Source organism: Pan paniscus, chromosome 15, assembly GCF_029289425.2.
Source record: "Pan paniscus chromosome 15, NHGRI_mPanPan1-v2.0_pri, whole genome shotgun sequence".
NCBI lineage: Eukaryota > Metazoa > Chordata > Mammalia > Primates > Hominidae > Pan > Pan paniscus.
Window position 1 is genome coordinate 20,594,822 of NC_073264.2, and position 21,046 is coordinate 20,615,867.

The 21,046-nt window shown below is 36.3% G+C and overlaps 1 protein-coding gene and 1 non-coding gene across 2 annotated transcripts; both read left to right on the forward strand.

Moving 5' to 3' along the window:
* The first annotated feature begins 1,747 nt into the window (after positions 1-1,747).
* Positions 1,748-12,667, forward strand: LOC129393866 (putative ankyrin repeat domain-containing protein 30B-like). Its single transcript, XM_055097994.1, has 5 exons — positions 1,748-1,800; positions 6,124-6,238; positions 6,401-6,574; positions 8,774-8,880; positions 12,559-12,667. Exons 1-5 carry the CDS (start codon positions 1,748-1,750, stop codon positions 12,665-12,667), a joined length of 558 nt encoding a protein of 185 aa, XP_054953969.1.
* Positions 11,194-11,300, forward strand: LOC129393903 (U6 spliceosomal RNA). The gene has a single exon (XR_008621008.1). It is a non-coding gene; the product is annotated as a U6 spliceosomal RNA (small nuclear RNA).
* Positions 12,668-21,046: the final 8,379 nt, after the last annotated feature.

The window sequence follows — 21,046 nt, forward strand, 5'->3', positions numbered from 1 at the left end:
TCTACGGTTCCTAAACAATTCACCTCTTTTTTTTTTTTTTTTTTTTTTTTTGAGACAGAGTACCCCTGTGTCACCAGGCTGGAGTGCAGTGGTGCAATCTTGGCTCACTGCAACCTCTACCTCCTGGGTTCAAGTGATTCTCCTGCCTCAGCCTCCTGAATAGATGAGACTACAGGCATGCACCACGACGCCCAGCTAGTTTTTGTATTTTTAGTAGAGATGGGGTTTCACCATGTTGGCCATGATGGTCTCCATCTCTTGACCTCCTGATCTGCCCATCTCAGCCTCCCAAAGTGCTGGGATTACAGGTGTGGGCCACCGCACCCCACCACCATTCATCTTAATATGTAAGATTACATAAAATGAACTGAGAAGGCTGAGCCCTTTAGAATTGACCTCATGCAACTCATGCAGATGTGTGGAACTAATGAAGAAATATGGGGCACACCAAAGAACTCCAATTTATTTTAGCCTCACTCATTTTATAAGGCAAAAATTGTCACAGTTTTTCTAGAGGTCACCTAGGAAATCTACAATATACTTATTTTTCCCTAAAAATCAGAAAACATTTACTTTTTGGAATTTAAGATATAATTTCAGATGGGCAAAAATTAAGTGTTATCAGAGGAGATTTGGTCACTGTGATAAAGATAGGAATACAGGTGCAGAGAAGAAAATGGTGGCAACAATCCCAATAATAATACAATATTCTAAAATAAGTATAGAAAAAGATATCATAATTGTTAGAAAATGTATCCCTTTCATAATTAATTATGCTGTACAATGTTTTTTCTTATTTTTCTTTCTAGCTTCATTGAAGTATGATTGATAAATAAAAATTGTACACATTTAAGTTATATAATATGTGTGTATACATTGTGAAATAATAGCCACAGTCAATTAACATTTTCATCAACTTACAAAGTTACACTTTCTCTGTGTGTGTCTATGTGTGCTTGTATGGAAATACGTAAGACCTACCCTGTTAGCAAAATTCAAGTATACAATACTTTCTTATCAGCTGTAGCTACTATGCTATATATGTTAGGTATCCAGAATTTATTCATCTTTTAACTAAAAACATCTCCCCATTTTTCCTACCTTCTAATCCCTAACATCTAATGAGTTTAAATTTTTTAGATTTCACAGATAAGTGAGATTATGCAGTATATTTGTCTTTCTGTGTCTCGCTTATTTTACTTAGCATTAAGTTCTCTCAGTCCATCAATGTTATCACAGATTTTAGGATTTCCTTCTTTTCTCAGGATGAATAATATTCTATTGTATGTATATGCCACATTTTCTTTATCCACTAGTCTGTAATAAAGTCTAGTATTCAAAATACACAAGAAACCCTTCAAATTTCACAAGAAAGTAAACAATTCAGTTAAAAATGGGGAAACAATATAAATGGAGAAGCCACCAAAGGAAATATAAAAATGGCAAAAAAGTATTTGAAAATATATTCAACAGCATATGACTTTAGGGGGATAAAGCAATTCTATATATTGAAATTTCCTTTAACAAAGAAAGCAAATAGAAAACTTTCTCAGAAAAACAAAATTTAAGTGATTGTCAGCTGACCTGTCTTGCAAGAAATACTAAAGGAAGTTCTTCAAGGGGAGAGAAAATGATGCAAGTGAGAAATTCAGATCCACAATAAAGAAATACATGAAAAAGAATAAATTAAAGTTAAAAACTTTTTTTACTCTTCTTGATCCATAAGATAACTGTTTAGTAACAAAAAATGGGTAATTATAGAATGTGGACAGATGAAATGAACAATAGCAATGTCATAAGGTACAGGAGGTACAATCTGGTAGTATTTTTATGAGATACCTACACTACATGTGAAGTAACAATTTTATTTGAAGATAGACCTAAACTGTATATAATCAATTCTAACTAATTTAAAGATAGACTTAAAATGCATATAATCAATTCTAAGAAAACCACCACAAGTTTTTAAAAGAAGTGATGAGATCACATCTCATGAGGTGATGAGATACACCAAGAGCTGAGACAAAAATGCAATCATAGAAGATGCTCAATTAAAACAAGAGGAGGCAGGCCAGGCACAGTGGCTCATGCCAGTAATCCCAGCACTTTGGGATGCCAAGGTGAGTGGACCCACCTGAGGCCAGCCTGACCAACATGATGAAACACCATCTCTATTAAAAATATCAAAGTTAGCTGGGTGTTGTGGCACACATCTGTAATCCCAGCTACTCTGGGCTGAGGTGGGAGGATCACTTTAACCTGGGATGTAGAGGTTGCAGTGTGCCAAGACCACCACTGCACTCCAGCCTGGGTGACAGAGTGAGACTCTATCTCAAAATAAAATAAAATGAAATAAAAATAAATGAATATAATTAATATTTATATTCTACTTCAACAAAAGTAGAATACACATTCTTCTCTAGTTTGTACAAGACAGACTGCATTATGGGCCATAAACATCTTAAAATTTTTCAAAGAATAAAGTTCATACAAAGTACGCACTCAGACCACAATAAAAATTAAAGTAGAAATAAATAGCAGGAAGAACTGAAAAATTTTTCAAATATTTGAAGACTTAACAAAACATCTAAGTGCATCCCAAAAGAAGACTAAAGAGTAATTAAACTATTTGGAATTAAATGGAAATGGAATCAAAACTTATTAAAATATATGAGATACAGTAGAAATGGTACCTAAATTTATAGCATTAAATATATATTATTATGAAAAAAGAGATAAAATCAATAACTTAAGCTTCTGCCTTAAGAAACTAGAAAAAGAAAATCCAAAGTAAGTAACAAGGGAAAAAATATATATAGTATAGCAGATATCAGTAAAATAGAAAACAGGAAAACAATAGAGAAAATCAATGAAACAGAAAGCTGTTTCTTTGAAAAGATCCATAAACTTGCTAACATTTAGACAAACTAATAAAGAAAAAAAGAGAGAATGCACAACTTACAAATATTGGAAGTGAAAGAGGGGTATGGGTTATGACTACTGACTTTGTGGACATTAAAATAATAATATATTTACTATATTAAAAACTCTATACTCACAAGTTCAATAACCTATATAAAATGGACAAATACCTTGAAAGACACAATATGCCAATACTCACAAAAGAAAAAATAGATAACATGAGTACTTTTATATCTATAAAAGGAATTGAATAAATAGTTAATAACCCACCCCCCCACCAATGGTTCCAGGCCCAAATGGCTTTAGTGGTGAATTCTATCAAGCATTTAAAGGAGAAATTATACCAATTTTCCACAGACTTTTCAAGAAAATGGAATTAGAGATAACACTTCCTAACTTATTCTATGAGGTAAATATTACCCTCCTACCAAATCCAACAGACATGACATGAAATAAAATCAATATATCAATATCTCTCATGAACAAAGATCCAATAATCCTTCACAAAATACTAGACAATTGAATCTAACTATGTATTTATTCTAGGTAAGACTGTATGCAAGACTGATTCAATATTAGAAAATTATCTGCAGAATTTCCTAAATCTGCAGGAAGAAAAATCATGTGACTGTATCAACTGATGTAGAAAAAGCTTATGGCAAATTCTATCACCCATCTATAATTTGAGAAACTCTCAGAAAACTAGGAAATGAGGTGAATTTTCTTAACTTGACAAAGAACATCTACAAAACCCCTAAAACTATCATACTTAATGATGAGAAATGGGATGCTTTTTCCCAAAAACCAGGAGCAAGAAGAATTTTATTTTTTGTTTTTTTTCTTTCACCACTTGCAAAATGAAACCACCACTTTGGAAGACAGATGGGCAATTTCTTATGCCCATAGTTGCTATACTATATGTAAAAAAAAAAAAAAGTCTTACATATAATATAGCAATTGTGGTTTTTTTGTTTGTTTTGAGATAGAATCTTGCTCTGTCACCCAGGCTGGAGTGCAGTGGTGCAATAGAAGGATACTGCAACCTCCACCTCCTGGGTTCAAACAATTCTCCTGCCTCAGCCTCCAGAGTTGCTGGGAATACAGGCACCTACCACCATGCCCGGCTAATTTTTTTTTTTTTTTTGTATTTTACTAGAGACAGTATAACTTGTTGATTTGGGAAATTTTACCATGTGGCCCAGGCTGGTGTCCAACTACTGAGCTCAGGCAATGCGACTGCCTCGGCCTCCCAAAGTGCTAGGATTACAGGCATGAGCCACCACGCCTGGCTGCAAATGTGTTTTTAGGTGTTTATCCACCTTATTTGAAAACTATGTCCACACCAAAACTGGCACATGAATATATATATAGCAGTTTGTTTATAATTCCTGAAACTGGAAGAAACCAAGAGATCTCATAATTGATGACTGGAAAAAAAAAAAACCACTGTGATACGTCATATAAGGGAATATTACTTCCTAAAAAAGTAAATGATCTGGCAAAAGATTCAGTGAGGAGGTTTAATAGGTGATGCACGTGGGCGTTATTTGGACCAGTCAAAGTATTCTGTATGATACCACAACTGTGGAAACATGAGAGTATGCATTTGCGTTTGTCTTTTTTGTTTTGTTTTGTTTTGTTTTTTGAGACGGAGTCTGCTCTGTCACCCAGGCTGGAGTGCACTGGCACGATCTCAGCTCTCTGCAATCTCTGCAACCCAGGTTCACGCCATTCTCCCGCCTCAGCCTCCCGAGTAGCTGGGACTACAGGTGCCTGCCACCACACCCGGCTAATTTTGTTTTTGTATTTTTAGTAGAGACGGGGTTTCACCGTGTAGCCAGGATGGTCTCTGTCTCCTGACCTCGTGATCTGCCCGCCTTGGCCTCCCAAAGTGCTGGGATTACAGGTGTGAGCCACCGCACCCGGCCTGCATTTTTTAAAAAACAAAGAATCTCACAGCACAAAGAGTGTCACTTAATATAAGCAAATTTTAAAACAACAACAACAACAACAAAGTAGGTGTTCTGGGGATCCTGGGATGGAATGCAGAATGTGATAAAAAATCTAAAGTACTACAAATGTATAAAGCCACTTCACTCTAGGGAGTGGGAAAAACGTGCTGACATAAGCATCTTAGAAAATGGATAGGCCTTCCATGGTAGCTCACACCTGTAATCCCAGCACTTTACGAGGCCAAGGTGGCGGATCACCTGAGGCTGGGAGTTTGAGATCAGCCTGGCCAAAATGGTGAAACCCCGTCTCTACTAAAAAGACAAAAATTATCTGGGCATGATGGCAGGTGCCTGTATTCCCAGCTACTCAGGAGGCTGAGGCAGGAGAATCGCTTGAACCTGGGAGGTAGAGGTTGCAGTGAGCAGAGATCACGCCACTGCACTCCTGCCTCAGCCTGGGCAAGAAGAGCAAAATTCCATCTCAAAAAAAAAGAAAGAAAGAAAGAAAGAAAGAAACAAAGAAAATGCATGAAGACTGAAAGGAAGAGAAACTGCAAATAACTCACGTGATCTGGTTGGTATAGCTGTTTCCTAAAGGAAATGGGATAGCGATTCTGATATTGATAGAGAATAAATGTATATTGGAACTAGACAGTTAAGCAAACGATGACAAATGACAGGAGCCTGGTTTCTCACTATTAAAGTGGGAGCTTAAATGTAAGCAAGGGGAGAAGACCAGAATGATCATGTGATAAAAGAATTGAGTCGTAGACATCAGTATGAACTAACACTTACATACATTACATTTAGAAATATTTATAGTTATGTCTATACACAGCTTTGTATACACACATTTATTTCTTTGCTCTGTAAGCTAAGACGGTCCAGAACCAATGATATCCCAGCAGAAATGAGCATATCTAACACTCAAGTCTTCGATTCTTGGGTTCAAAATTGAGGCACAGAAAGGTTAAGTGATAGCTAGAAGGTGAAAGACTTTAAAGTAATATTCAAGCCCAAGTTGAACGGAATCCAAAGGCCAAGCTCTTTCTATTCAAGTAGGCCACTCTTTCACTAATGTAGTGAGTAATAAGAGTGAATGAATGTTGTTCTTTCTTCAGGAGAATATTAAATATTTGTTTTGAAGGCAGAGAAAGAGCATGGTATTTAATGTTGACAATTACATAAATCATTATATGCTTTGAGACAGTGGACTAAACTTTCCTAAAAAGTCCTCTCACTCTCGTAGGACTGCTCTACACTGGGCCTGTGCCAATGGCCATGCAGAAGTAGTAACACCTCTGGTAGATAGAAAGTGCCAGCTTGACATCCTTGATGGTGAAAACAGGACACCTCTGATGAAGGTAAATGGTAGCCAGTTCTTTCAGCAGGAGATGGATTTGGTTTAAATACATAGAATAAAAATGAATGTATCTCATTGAAATATAACTAGTTTGTGAAACCTGTGGAATATTTATTTATATTTCCTATAATTTATAATTTTCTTCTTGCTTTAATACTGACAGGCTGTGCAATGCCAGAGGGAGGTTTGTGCAAATATTCTCATAGATTCTGGTGCTGATCCAAATATTGTAGATGTGTATGGCAACACAGCTGTCCATTATGCTCTTTATGGTGAAAATTTGTCAGTGGTGGCAAAATTGCTGTCCTGCAGTGCAGACATCGAAGTGAAGAACAAGGTAGACGTTAACCAATGTTATTTTCAAAATATTTGAAATCCATTTGTTTTAACATTAACATATGTAAATTGTTTTATATTTGGAAGCTCAAACATTCCTATTTTCCTATGAAAATAGTTTAACAAAACTTAATTGTCTAGGATTTTGCTTTAAATATTAATATTTTTACAAGAACTATTAGTATGGCTTTTCTGTGCATTATGATAAATATTTGAGTTTGTTAAAGGTAAAATTTTTCAAATATTCTTTCCCACCCAAGTTTTTTTTTTCTTTCCAATTAGTGTAAAACTACAGGAAAGTAAAATTTGCCTGCATAAATTGAGTCAACATGTAAAATTTAGGAGACATGAAGAAATCTGGATTTCCTCTTAAAGGATTGAATCTGGTGTTTCTTGAGCCCATATGACTGTTTGGTATGCTATGAAGACATTCTAGCTTTACATAAAGCATATGTTTCCAGTTTGTTACTGTGCCCACCTAGTTACATCACTTATTCAACTTACCTCTTTTGCCTCTGTAAATATTTCAGTTATCAATTCCTCTCTCATAGTGTATTTTGGTAAAGATTTCAAGTTATTGAAGACAGTTTATAGGTGTTTATAACATATAGTTTACATTTTACATTAATTCATTAATAATGGGGTTGTCTTCTAGAATTTAGAATATTTTTTAAATGAAGATTTTTGTTCATATAAACCATAAATAATCATCTTCTATTAGAAGGCCTTTAAGCCTTTTTAGATTAATCATGTTTATATTTGGATGGGTTATGCAAATTGCAGAAAATACTATATCTTTCTCCACAGACTTGTCCCTTAAAATTCAAGCGATTTAGTGGCTTCTATTTTGCTAATACATATACATGAGTTAGAACTTTCATTAATAAGCCATTTTATTCATACTTCTGATATTTTGCCAAAAAAAGTATCAATTACAATAGAAACCAGAATAAAAATGGATTATTGCATTTTAAGAAGTGGATATGCATTAGGATCCTAGGAGTATCATTATAATTGAGAATAAACTTTTATACTGAATTGCTTTTGTTTTTTTCTTTTTTCTTTTTTTTTTTTTTTGAGATGGAGCCTTGCTCTGTCACCAGGCTGGAGTGCAGTGGTGTGATCTCAGTTTACTGTAACCTCTGCCTCCCTGGTTCAAGCGATTGTCCTGCCTCAGCCTCCTGAGTAGCTGGGATGCAGGCATGTGCCACCATGCCCAGCTAAATTTTTTGTATTTTTAGCAGAGATGGGGTTTCACCATGTTGACCAGGATGGTCTCGATCTCCTGACCTTGTGATCTGCCCACCTTGGCCTCGCAAAGTACTGGGATTACAGGCATGAACCACCTCGCCTGGCCTTTTATACTGAATTTCTAATAGCTGAGATAAAATCCTATTGTCTGGTAATAGGATAAACCTCATGGATGATTTAATAATAAGCAATCAAAGTTTATTTGAAGCCAATCTCTTTTAATTTAGAGCCACTTCCTTAGTGACCCATTTAGAGCAGGAGTGCCTGACATTGGCATCTGGAATGTTGGGATCATTGATAGAAGAGAATCAAGTAAGTTTGTATCACCCAGAGGAAACCTCCATTTTTGGGGGGAAGCTTTCAAAACTGCATCCCTGAAATTCTAATTTGTCAAATGTTAATGTTTGCCACAAAAATATACTGTCAAATAAGGATTAGGTAAAGTTCAATTCATTTATTGAATAATGAACATTTAATTCACAGTTTTATAACATTTCTTGAACATAGATAATGGTGGAATCTGTTGGGTTACAGTGCTTCTGGTAATTATTCTTTGGAATATAGTTGAAGAAACACTGTTCTAGAGGTAATAATTTAGATTACTAATTTAGTAAAAAACAAAGTATTTACTAGTATGTCTTAGGGTTTAAGGATATAGAGGTAAAAGATACAGCCCCTGCCCTCAAGAAGCTCTTGGTTTAAATGGGAAACAATAAAATCATTACAATATAATGATTTTTGGAGATAACCAGAGTTAATGTGGTGATGCAGAGGCTGAATATTACAAGAGAAGGTGCAGTGCATGGGAAAGCACAGAAAAGTGAGAAAGAAGGGATTGCTATTGATTTACTTTCTATTGTTTAAGTTCATAGGATATTATATAAGGTATTCAGTTCAGCTGAGAAATATGTAATTTCATGAATTATAAATGGTTTTTGCTGTTTTACAGGCTTGCCACACACCACTTTTACTGGCCATAAGGAAAAGAAGTGAGCAAATTGTGGAATTTTTACTGACAAAAAATGCAAATGCAAATGCAGTTGATAAGTTTAAATGGTATAGTAGTTTTTTTTATTAAAAAACACTTGAGTAGTGTGCTAGAGTAATAACACTCAAGTCAGAAATATTAAATTAATAACATTTACTTAAAATTATTAGATTATACAGAAAAATACCAACACAAATTATCAGTTAGGAAGAAAAGCAATTATTTGGACTGGTCAACATAAAGAACAGTATATAGTAGGATTTTCTTCTTTTGTTATATTGACTGATTCTTATTTGTAATCTGATGTTTTTGGTTGCATTATCTTCTATTAGCTAAAGTGGTTCTGTATTAGTTTTAAGAAGTATGAATTTTTAGTTTACTTTGTAATTCAATATTGAATGATTAACACCTTTATAGTATTTTTCTAACTTCTGTTTTTCATACACTTTTTAAAAATGCAATATTTGCTAGGCATGGTAGCTGTCATCTGCTATCCCAGCACTTTGGGAGGCCAAGTGGGTAGATCACCTGAGGCCAGGAGTTTGAGACCAGCCTAGCCAACATGGTAAAACCCCATCTCTATGAAAAATATAAAAATTAGCCAAGCATGGTGGCACATGCCTATAGTCCCAGCTACTCAGGACAAATATTATTCCTAATATTGTTTTCAGTCTTCAGATTGCTCTCACTTGTCCCACTTCTAGCTAATTTTGAAGTACAAAATATTATATCAGACTAAGGAGGAAATAGATAATTCTCCACTTAAAACTTTGCCCCTTTTAGATTAGTGAACAGAACATATTTTCTTGCCCCTCAGTGGACTTTATGTTAGCCAATTCTACTATGCCATATCCCAGTGAGACATGAGTCTTTTCACCCCTTCCTTTTAGCCTTGGTTGTGATTTGCAAGAATAAACACTTGAGCACTCAAGATACTTAACATTTGTTAATACATGTAAATGGTTAATTCTACACTGACAGGCACATATTAAATTGGTTCTGTTCCTAATAATGAAGTTATCTCTTTGTTATTTTAGCACAGCCCTCATGCTTGCCATATGTCATGGATCATCAGAGATAGTTGGCCTGGTTCTTCAGCAAAATGTTGACACCTGTGCTGAAGATACATGTGGAATGATTGCAGAACGTTATGCTGTTGCTTGTGGATTTAATCCGTAAGTGTTTACATTTAAAGGTTAGGTGAGATTTTATAGTTTGTTTCAGGTAGTTTTTGAATGACAGTGAGTTACTTCACTTCATCAGCCAGAAACCAGGCAGAAAGCTAGACTAGTTAGAAGGAGTAATGGCTCCAGGATTCTTCATTTTAGGGCGTTAGGGATGCTAATGTTGTCTTCTTGATTTGAAGTATAACCCCTATGCATGGGATAAACATAAAGTCACAATTTTGGTTTTTCTAATTAGTTGTTTGGGTCTCAAAATGTCCACTTTAAGCAGAAAACCTGATAGTGTCCCCAGGGGGCTGTCTTCCATACCTTCATTCTTGAATTTTTTAAAAGAATCTGAACCTAAGTCCAAGGAAGACATTCCTTTCATACAAGTCAGAAGGATTGGGGGGGAAATGCCCATTCTCTTCTTTTTGTTGTTTCCATTCATTCTGTTGCTGCATCGTTGCCATTGAAACTGCTCCTGCAGTCTGGTAATGATTGACCTTTGTGACCAGGATGCCCTTATTAACACAGATCCCTCAGTCTTCATGATGTAGACTTTGAAGTTACTACATGTTTTTAAAGTTCACATACATATTCTCAGCCATTGTTTCCAAAGTACGAGCACCCTACTCTGGCAGCTAGAACTTTTAGCTTTAGCCACACACATAGTGAGCAAATTGACCCTTCTCCTCACACTCAAAACCTGATGTGAAACCCACATCTTAGCCTGGGCATGGCCTAGACCTTCATGGTAAGTTATTCTTTGAGTGGCTTTTTTCTATTTTCTCTAGCCAATATTAGTTGTGGTAGTTTGAAACAGTAAGTCAAGTTGAAATAATGTTACAGGAAGAAATTAGAGATCCATTTTGTCTTTGTTAACAGATCTATATCCCTGGCCCTTTATATCCTGTGTAGCACCATTTTGTAGGTAGTGGAAGGTCTCACCTTATTCTGTAAAATCCCATGTCATCTTTCCCAAGTTGTAGTGGGTTCCAACTTGTGGTTGTCCCCTCAAGTGATTCTTTTTTCCTAAAAGTAAAAATCTCCCATGCTTCTTACATCTCTACCTTGAGTTTTTAAAATATTTTCAAATGCTGCATCACCATGAAGCCATTCAATAGACTTCACTAAATCTCAATTAAGTTGGTTAGATTTAACAGAGCTAAGCCTCATCCATCACTGATCAGTCTTCATGTATAAAAATAAGGATTTGTGCTGGCTTCAGTTGTTCATATAGTAAAATTGAAACAACGTTGAGAAGATCAGCATGGTCCCCACACAAGGATGACATAGAAATCTGTAAAGTGTTGCATATTTCTTGCAGTCCCGAAAAGGACATTTTACTACTTTCTAACTAGCTCCAAGGAAATGGTGTGAGTCAAAGCAAAATGGGTGACACCCAGTATTGCAGTTGTGATTTTCATACAAAAAATTATTTATGTAAGGTGATCTATGAAATGAGATGTGGTAACACATAGGATCTTGTGTGCAATATTTTGTTAGTAGGGATCTCAGAAATGAGAAAATACCAACTTGCATCTTCTTTGTGGAACTTACAAAAAATGAAGGTAGGGTTTTGTCTTCCACAGCAGCTGGAAATGAACATAGTGACTAAGCGTCATTCTAACAAAGATTTGTTGGTTCAGAATTTAAGGAGGTAGATAAAGAGTAGTAGTAGTCCAAGCCAGATGCTGACATCTATTAGTTTTCTGCCCTTGGTGTGACTGATGAGCTCAGTAATAGAGTATAATTAGGTTATCTGATTTAATGATTTAATATATGTATAAATAAATTTCATTACAAAATATAAAATAGCTTAGATGCTCTGAATTACAAGCCACAAAGAATAGAACATCTAATATCCAAAAGTAGGAATTAATAACAGAAAATTGCAATATTTGAATATTATAACCGATGAAGAAACACTTTTTTTTTGTAATTTAATTTTTGTAAAGATATGGTCTCCCTATATTGCCCAGGCTGGTCTTGAACTTCTGGACTCAAGCAATCCTCCTGTCTCAGCATCCCAAAGTGCTTACATCACAAGCATCAGCCACTGCACCAGGCCAATATATTGGGTTTTATTGGGAATTTTAAAATAATTTCAGCAATAAGGTTCAAGAACAAATTATATTTTTGCTTCACTTTTTAATTTAAGCATTTTTAAAATGTTATCTTGTTAAATCTTTATAATAACATAGTGAAATAAGGCCCTAAAATCCTCATTGTTAGAAGACATTGAGTCTAAGAGAAGTAACTTGTTCAAGAAAAAATATCTGTTGGTAGCCATGCTAGGACTTATTCTGAGGTAAGGACATTTTCCATATGTCAAGCTACCTCTAGTTAATTTACTGAGTTATACTGCCCTCACTTCATGAGTGTTTTATCTTTCTTTCTTCTTTTATTAGAAGCTTAATAAGTTCATAGAGCTTACAAACTTAAAGACTATGGAAAAAGTAATGTTCTGATGTTAGCTCTAATATTGTCTGAAATACCCTAAGAACTTAATAAATTTGGTAAATGTTTTTTATATCAATGTTAAAATAGTAATTTTATTTATTTCATTTTTATACATAGCATTCATCAACAACTTTTGGAATACAAACAAAAGATATCTAAAAATTCTCGAAATAGCAATCCAGGTAAGACCTCTGATAGTAAACTACTCTTGGTGGTGCTACCATGAGATTATAGGAGTGTTGATCACAAAAGAGCTATTAAAAAAGCAATGTGTAAGTAGCATGTGTTTACATATATACCTATATGTAAGTGTTTTTATATATACATAGCTTTGATTTAATTTTTTAGTTTATAATTCAGAATTCATTAAGAATTTAGTTGTAGGTGGTTTATAATCTCAAAAATATTATCTGAAAAAATATTTGTTTAATTGTGGTCCCTAATATCCTATATAATACTTTTGTATAAATAAGTAAAACAATTTTTAAGTTTATATATTGTATGTTTCCTCAACTGTCATAACAATTTATGCTTGTTATAAAATGTATAATCCTTGGTGTGATTGATGAACTCAGTAATAGGGGATTATCAGCTTATCAAATTTAAGGAATTAACATATTTATAAATAAACTTTATTACAAATTATAAAATAGCTTAGATGCCTTGAATTACAAGCCACAAATAATAGAACATCTAATAATGAAAAGTAGGAATTACTAACAGAAAACTGCAACTTTTGAATATTATAATCTATAAAGGAACACAGTTAAATAAACCGTTAAATAAACAAATATTTATGTTTGTTTATTAAACATAAACAAACATATAAATATTTATTTGTTAAATAAAAAAAATTTATTTTTTTGTTTGTTTCTTTATTGTAGAGACAAGGTCTCCTTATGTTGCCCAGGCTGGTCTTGAACTTCTGGGATTTATTTAATTTTTACAATAAATGATTTGCATTTAGAAAATTAGAATTAATTACAGTTGAGTCTTGAGCAACATGAGAGTTAGGGTGCTCTTCCCCCCATGCAGCTGAAAATCTGCTTTATATGAAAATCTGTTTCTTTTGACTCCTCCAAAACTCTACTAATTTTCTACTGTTGACCTGGAGCCTGAAAAAAGGTGAAAGCAGAAGCAGTCAATTAACCCATAATTTCTATTTTATATGTACTATATACTGTATTCTTAGAATAAAGTGAACTGGAGAAAAGAAACTGTTATAAAGAGGAAGAAATATATTCACTATTTATTAGATGGAAGTGAATTATACATAAAGGACTTCATTCTCATTGCCTTCACATTGAGTAGGCTGATAAGGAGGAGGAAGAGGAGAGATTTGTCTTGGTATCTTGCAGTGGCAAAGGAAAAGAAAAATCTGTCTATTAGTGGGCTCCTAGAGTGAAAACCCTTATTCAAAGATCAACTGTGTGGCATAGTGACTTGTGTCACTAAAAAAGTAACTCTCTTTAGAATTTGGAACTCAATAATACTTTTCTTGCACCATAAATTAATGTAAATAAGAATTAACATAACTTAAGGAGGGTGCATAAGTACCAATAGGAGATTATTTTTCAAAGATACCTACTGAGTGCAGAAGTCAGAAAAGCAATTCTTTGTTGAGAAGTGCAGGTTATGTTACATAGTCTTGTACCAACAAGGTCTCACTAATATCAACTTCATTCCCTCTAAGTTGAAACCAAATAAGATATATTTACTTCATTAGAACAAGATGTGTTGTTCTATCTGCTGGATAATTAGTGTGTTAATAGTAATTTTGTTACAACAAGTTACTCTGTTCCTACTAGCCAAAATATTGTCATTATAAATATTCAACTAGCTCAATTCTAGGCTCAACAAATTATAATAAAAGTGGAAAAAATTTTCACAATAACAAAAGTGCTACTGTGATACCTAAATGTGACACAATACATTGTACAATATGAACTGTATTAGCACATCTTTAATTTATTACATATTTATCAAACTCTCAGAACCCAGAAGCAGAGGGAAAAGAAACTACCAAGGGAAGCCAAGATGACCTAATAGGAACAGCTCCGGTCTACAGCTCCCAGCATCAGCAACACAGAAGACGGGTGATTTCTGCATTTCCATCTCAGGTACCAGGCTCATCTCACTAGGGAGTGCCAGACAGTGGATGCAGGACAGTGGGTGCAGTGCACAGTGCGTGAGCTGAAACAGGGTGAGGCATTGCCTCACTCGGGAAGCACAAGAGGTCAGGGAGTTCCCTTTCCTAGTCAAAGAAAGGGGTGACAGATGGCACCTGGAAAATTGGGTCACTCCCACCCTAATACTGCCCTTTTCTGACAGTCTTAACAAACGGTGCACCAGGAGATTATATCCCGCACATGGCTCAGAGGGTGCTACGCCCATGGAGTTTCGCTGATTGCTAGCACAGCAGTCTGAGATCAAACAGCAAGGTGGCAGCGATGCTTGGAGAGGGTCGCTTGCCATTGCCCAGGCTTGCATAGGTAAACAAAGCAGCCAGGAACTCGAACTGGGTGGAGCCCACCACAGCTCAAGGAGGCCTGCCTGCCTCTTTAGGCTCCACCTGTGGGGGCAGGGCACAGACAAACAAAAAGACAGCAGTAACCTCTGCAGACTTAAATGTCCCTGTCTGACAGTTTTGAAGAGAGCAGTGGTCCTCCCAATACGCAGCTGGAGATCTGAGAACAGGCAGACTGCCTCCTCAAGTGGGTCCCTGAACCCTGACCCCCAAGCAGCCTAACTGGGAGGCAACCCCCAGTACAGGCAGACTGACACCTCACACGGCTGGGTACTCCACTGCGACAAAACTTCCAGAGGAATGATCAGACAGCAGCATTTGTGGTTCATGAAAATCTGCTGCTCTGCAGCCACCGCTGCTGATACCAGGCAAACAGGGTCTGCAGTGGACGTCTAGCAAACTCCAACAGACCTGCAGCTGAGGGTCCTGTCTGTTAGAAGGAAAACTTACAAACAGAAAGGACTTCCACACCAAAAACCCATCTGTACATCACCATCATCAAAGACCAAAACTAGATACAACCACAGAGATGGGGAAAAAACAGAGCAGAAAACCTGGAAATTCTGAAAAGTAGAGCACCTCTCCTCCTGCAAAGGAACACAGTTCCTCACCAGCAATGGAAAAAAGCTGGGCGGAGAATGACTTTGACGAGTTGAGAGAAGAAGGCTTCAGACGATCAAACTGATCCAAGCTACAGGAGTAAATTCAAACCAAAGGCAAAGAAGTTAAAAACTTTGAAAAAAATTTAGACGAACGTATATCTAGAATAACCAATACAGAGAAGTGCTTAAAGGAGCTGATGGAGCTGAAAGCCAAGACTCGAGAACTACATGAAGAATGTGGAAGCCTCAGGAGCCAATGCAATCAACTGGAAGAAAGGGATTAAGTGATGGAAGAATAAATGAATGAAATGAAGTGAGAAGGGAAGTTTAGAGAAAAAAGTATAAAAAGAAACGAACAAACCTCCAAGAAATATGGGACTATGTGAAAAGACCAAATCTCCATCTGATGGGTGTACCTGAAAGTGACGGGGAGAATGGAACCAAGTTGGAAAACACTCTGCAGGATATTATCCGGGAGAACTTCCCAATCTAGCAAGGCAGGCCAACATTCAGATTCAGGAAATACAGAGAACACCACAAAGATACTCCTCGAGAAGACTGATTCCAAGACACATAATTGTCAGATTCACCAAAGTTGAAAGGAAGGGAAAAATATTAAGGGCAGCCAGAGAGAAAGGTCGGGTTACCCACAAAGGGAAGCCCATCAGACTAACAGCGGATCTCTTGGCAGAAACTCTAGAAGCCAGAAGAGAGTGGGGGCCAATATTCAACATTCTTAAAGAAAAGAATTTTCAACCCAGAATTTCATATCCAGCCAAACTAAGCTTCATAAGTGAAGGAGAAATAAAATACATTACAGACAAGCAAATGCTGAGAGATTTTGTCACCACCAGGCCTGCCCTAAAAGAGCTCCTGAAGGAAGCATTAACATGGAAAGGAACAACCGGTACGAGCCGCTGCAAAATCATACCAAAATGTAAAGATCATTGAGACTAGGAAGAAACTGCATCAACTAACGAGCAAAATAACCAGCTAGCATCATAATGACAGGCTCAAATTCACACATAACAATAATAACTTTAAGCGTAAATGGACTAAATGTTCCAATTAAAAGACACAGACTGGCAAATTGGATAAAGAGTCATGACCTATCAATGTGCTGTATTCAGGAACCCATCTCACATGCAGAGACACACATAGGCTCAAAATAAAAGGATGGAGGAAGATCTACCAAGCAAATGGAAAACAAAAAATGGCAGGGGTTGCAATCCTAGTCTCTGATAAAACACACTTTAAACCAACAAAGATCAAAAGAGACAAAGAAGGCCATTACATAATGGTAAAGGGACCAATTCAACAAGAAGAGCTAACTATCCTAAATATATATGCACCCAATATAGGAGCACCCAGATTCATAAAGCAAGTCCTGAGTGACCTACAAAGAGACTTAGACTCCCACACAATAATAATGAGAGATTTTTAACAACCCACTGTCAACATTAGGCAGATAAACGACACAGAAAGTTAACAAGGGTACACAGGAATTGAACTCAACTCTGCATCAAGCGGATCTAATAGACATCTACAGAACTCTCCACCCCAAATCAACAGAATATACATTCTTCTCAGCACCACAACACACCTATTCCAAAATTGACCACATACTTGGAAGTAAAGCTCTCCTCAGCAAATGTAAAAGAAAAGAAATCATAACAGACTGTCTCTCAGACCACAGTGCAATCAAACTAGAACCCAGGATTAAGAAACTCACTCATGACAGCTCAACCACATGGAAAATGAAAAACCTGCTCCGGAATGACTACTGGATACATAACGAAATGAAGGCAGAAATAAAGATGTTCTTTGAAACCAACGAGAACAAAGACACAACATACCAGAATCTCTGGGACACACTCAAAGCAGTGTTTAGAGGGAAATTTATAGCACTAAATGCCCACAAGAGAAAGCAGGAAAGATCCATAATTGACACCCTAACATGACAATTAAAGGAACTAGAAAAGCAAGAGCAAACACATTCAAAAGCTAGCAGAAGGCAAGAAGTAACTAAAATCAGAACAGAACTGAAGGAAATAGAGACACACAAAACCCTTCAAAAAATTAATGAATCCAGGAGCTGGTTTTTTGAAAAGATCAACAAAATTGATAGACCGCTAGCAAGACTAACAAAGAAGATAAGAGAGAAGAATCAAATAGACACAATAAAAAATGATAAAGGGGTTATCAGCACTGATCCCACAGAAATACAATCTACCATTAGAGAATACTACCAACACCTCTACGCAAACAAACTAGGAAATCTAGAAGAAATGGATAAATTCCTCGACACATACACTGTCCCAAGGCTAAACCAGGAAGAAGTTGAATCTCTGAATAGACCAATAACAGGATCTGAAATTGTGGCAATAATCAATAGCTTACCAACAAAAAGAGTCCAGGACCACATGGATTCACAGCCAAATTCTACCAGAGATCCAAGGAGAAACTGGTACCATTCCTTCTGAAAATATTCCAATCAATAGAAAAAGAGGGAGTCCTCCCTAACTCATTTTATGAGGCCAGCATCATCCTGATACCAAAGCCTGGCAGAGACACAACAAAAAAAGAGAATTTTAGACCAATATTCTTGATGAACATTGATGCAAAAATCCTCAAAAAATACTGGCAAACTGAATCCAGCAGCACATCAAAAAGCTTATCCACCATGATCAAGTGGGCTTCATCTCTGGCATGCAAGGCTGGTTCAACATACGCAAATCAATAAATGTAATCCAGCATATAAACAGAACCAAAGACAAAAACCACCTGATTATCTCAATAGATGCAGAAAAGGCCTTTGACAAAATTCAACAACCCTTCATGCTAAAAACTCTCAATAAATTAGGTATTGATGGGATGTATTTCAAAATAATAAGAGCTATCTATGACAAACCCACAGCCAATATCATACTGAATGGGCAAAACCTGGAAGCATTCCCTTTGAAAACTGGCACAAGACAGGGTTGCCCTTTCTCACCACTCCTATTCCACATAGTGTTGGAAGTTCTGACCAGGGCAATCAGGCAGGAGAAGGAAACAAAGGGTATTCAATTAGGAAAAGAGGAAGTCAAATTGTCCCTGTTTGCAGATGACTTCATTGTGTATCTAGACAACCCCATTGTCTCAGCCCAAAATCTCCTTAAGGTGATAAGCAACTTCAGCAAAGTCTCAGGATACAAAATCAATTTACAAACATCACAAGCATTCTTATACACTAAGAACAAACAGAGAGCCAAATCATGAGTGAACGCCCATTCACAATTGCTTCAAAGTGAGTAAAATACCTAGGAATCCAACTTACAAGGGACGTGAAATACCTCTTCATGGAGAACAACAAACCACTGCTCAAGGAAATAAAAGAGGATACAAACAAATGGAAGAACATTCCATGCTCATGGGCTGGAAGAATCAACATCATGAAAATGGCCATACTGCCCAAGGTAATTTATAGATTCAGTGCCATCCCCATCAAGCTACCAATGACTTTCTTCACAGAATTGGAAAAAACAACTTTAAAGTTCATATGGAACCAAAAAACAGCCCGCATTGCCAAGTCAATCCTAAGCCAAAAGAACAAAGCTGGAGGCATCACGCTACCTGACTTCAAACTATACTACAAGGTTACAGTAATCAAAACAACATGGTACTGGTACCAAAATGGAGACATAGATCCATGGAACAGAACAGAGCCCTCAGAAATAATGCCACATAACTACAACTATCTGATCTTTGACAAACCTGCAAAAACAAGCAATGGGGAAATATTCCCTATTTAATAAATGGTGCTGGGAAAACTGGCTAGCCATATGTAGAAAGTTGAAACTGGATCCCTTCCTTACACCTCATACAAAAATTAATTCAAGATGGATGAAAGACTTACATGTTAGACCTAAAACCATAAAAACCCTAGAAGAAAACCTAGGCAATACCATTCAGGACATAGGCATGGGAAAGTACTTCATGTCTAAAACACCAAAAGCAATGGCAACAGAAGACAAAATTGACAAATGGGATCTAATTAAACTAAAGAGATTCTGCACAGCAAGAGAAACTACCATCAGAGTGAACAGGCAACCTACAAAATGGGAGAAAATTTTTGCAACCTACTCATCTGACAAAGGGCTGATATCCAGAATCTACAATGAACTCAAACAAATTTACAAGAAAAAAACAAACAATCCCATCAAAAAGTCGGCGAAGGACACGAACAGACACTTCTCAAAAGAAGACATTTATGCAGCCAAAAAACACATGAAAAAATGCTCATCATCACTGGCCATCATAGAAATGCAAATCAAAACCACAATGAGATACCATCTCACACCAGTTAGAATGGCGATCATTAAAAAGTCAGGACACAACAGGTGCTGGAGAGGATGTGGAGAAATAGGAACACTTTTACACTGTTGGTGGGACTGTAAACTAGTTCAACCATTGTGGAAGTCAGTGTGGTGATTCCTCAGGGATCTAGAACTAGGAATACCATTTGACACAGCCATCCCATTACCGGGTATATACCCAAAGGATTGTAAATCATGCTGCTATAAAGACATATGCACACGTATGTTTATTGCGGCAGTATTCACAATAGAAAAGACTTGGAACCAACCCAAATGTCCAACAATGATAGACTGGATTAAGAAAATGTGGCACATATACACCATGGAATACTATGCAGCCATAAAAAATGATGAGTTCATGTCCTTTGTATGGACATGGATGAAACTGGAAATCATCATTCTCAGTAAACTATCGCAAAGACAAAAAAGCAAACACCACATATTCTCACTCATAGGTGGGAATTGAACAATGAGAACACATGGACACAGGAAGGGGAACATCACACTTCGGGGACTGTTGTGGGGTGGGGGGAGGGGGAGGGATAACATTAGGAGATATTCCTAATGCTAAATGACGAGTTAATGGGTGCAGCACACCAACATGGCACATGAATACTTACGTTACAAACCTGCACATTGTGCACATGTATCCTAAAACTTAAAGTATAATAATAAAATAAAATAAAATAAAAAAGCAAAATATACACTAATACAGATTAACCAATTAAAAAAAAGTAGAGAAAGGTCATTTAAAAAATATAAAGCATACAGTAATAATCTAACACGTTGATATCTAGGAAGGAGAAAACAGCTGGTCTGAACAGCATTTTAAGTGGCAATGTTAGAGGTTTTATCAAAATTGACCAATAATATTAAACCACAGATTCAGGAGACTTTGCAAACCAAACAAAAACACGCACAGAGGACAAACCTAGAAACATAATGGGACAATTTCTGAAAAGTAAAAGAAAAATGTCAAGAGCACTTGATAAAAAAATTGGGCTAACTATAAAGAGAAAGAGTTGACTGATAACAACCTTGTCAAATGAAACAATGAAAGCCAACAAGTGAGGTATTGATACCTTTCAAGTACTGAAATAAAATAAGTGATGACCTAG

What these genes read in the sequence shown, in the direction of transcription:
- LOC129393866 (XM_055097994.1), top strand. Translation starts at nt 1,748, where the DNA reads ATGGGTAATTATAGAATGTGGACAGATGAAATGAACAATAGCAATGTC. An exon ending in AACAATAGCAATGTCATAAG is followed by an intron (nt 1,801 to 6,123) that starts GTACAGGAGGTA and finishes TCACTCTCGTAG; the next exon opens with GACTGCTCTACACTGGGCCT. An exon ending in GCAGTTGATAAGTTTAAATG is followed by an intron (nt 8,881 to 12,558) that starts GTATAGTAGTTT and finishes TTTTATACATAG; the next exon opens with CATTCATCAACAACTTTTGG.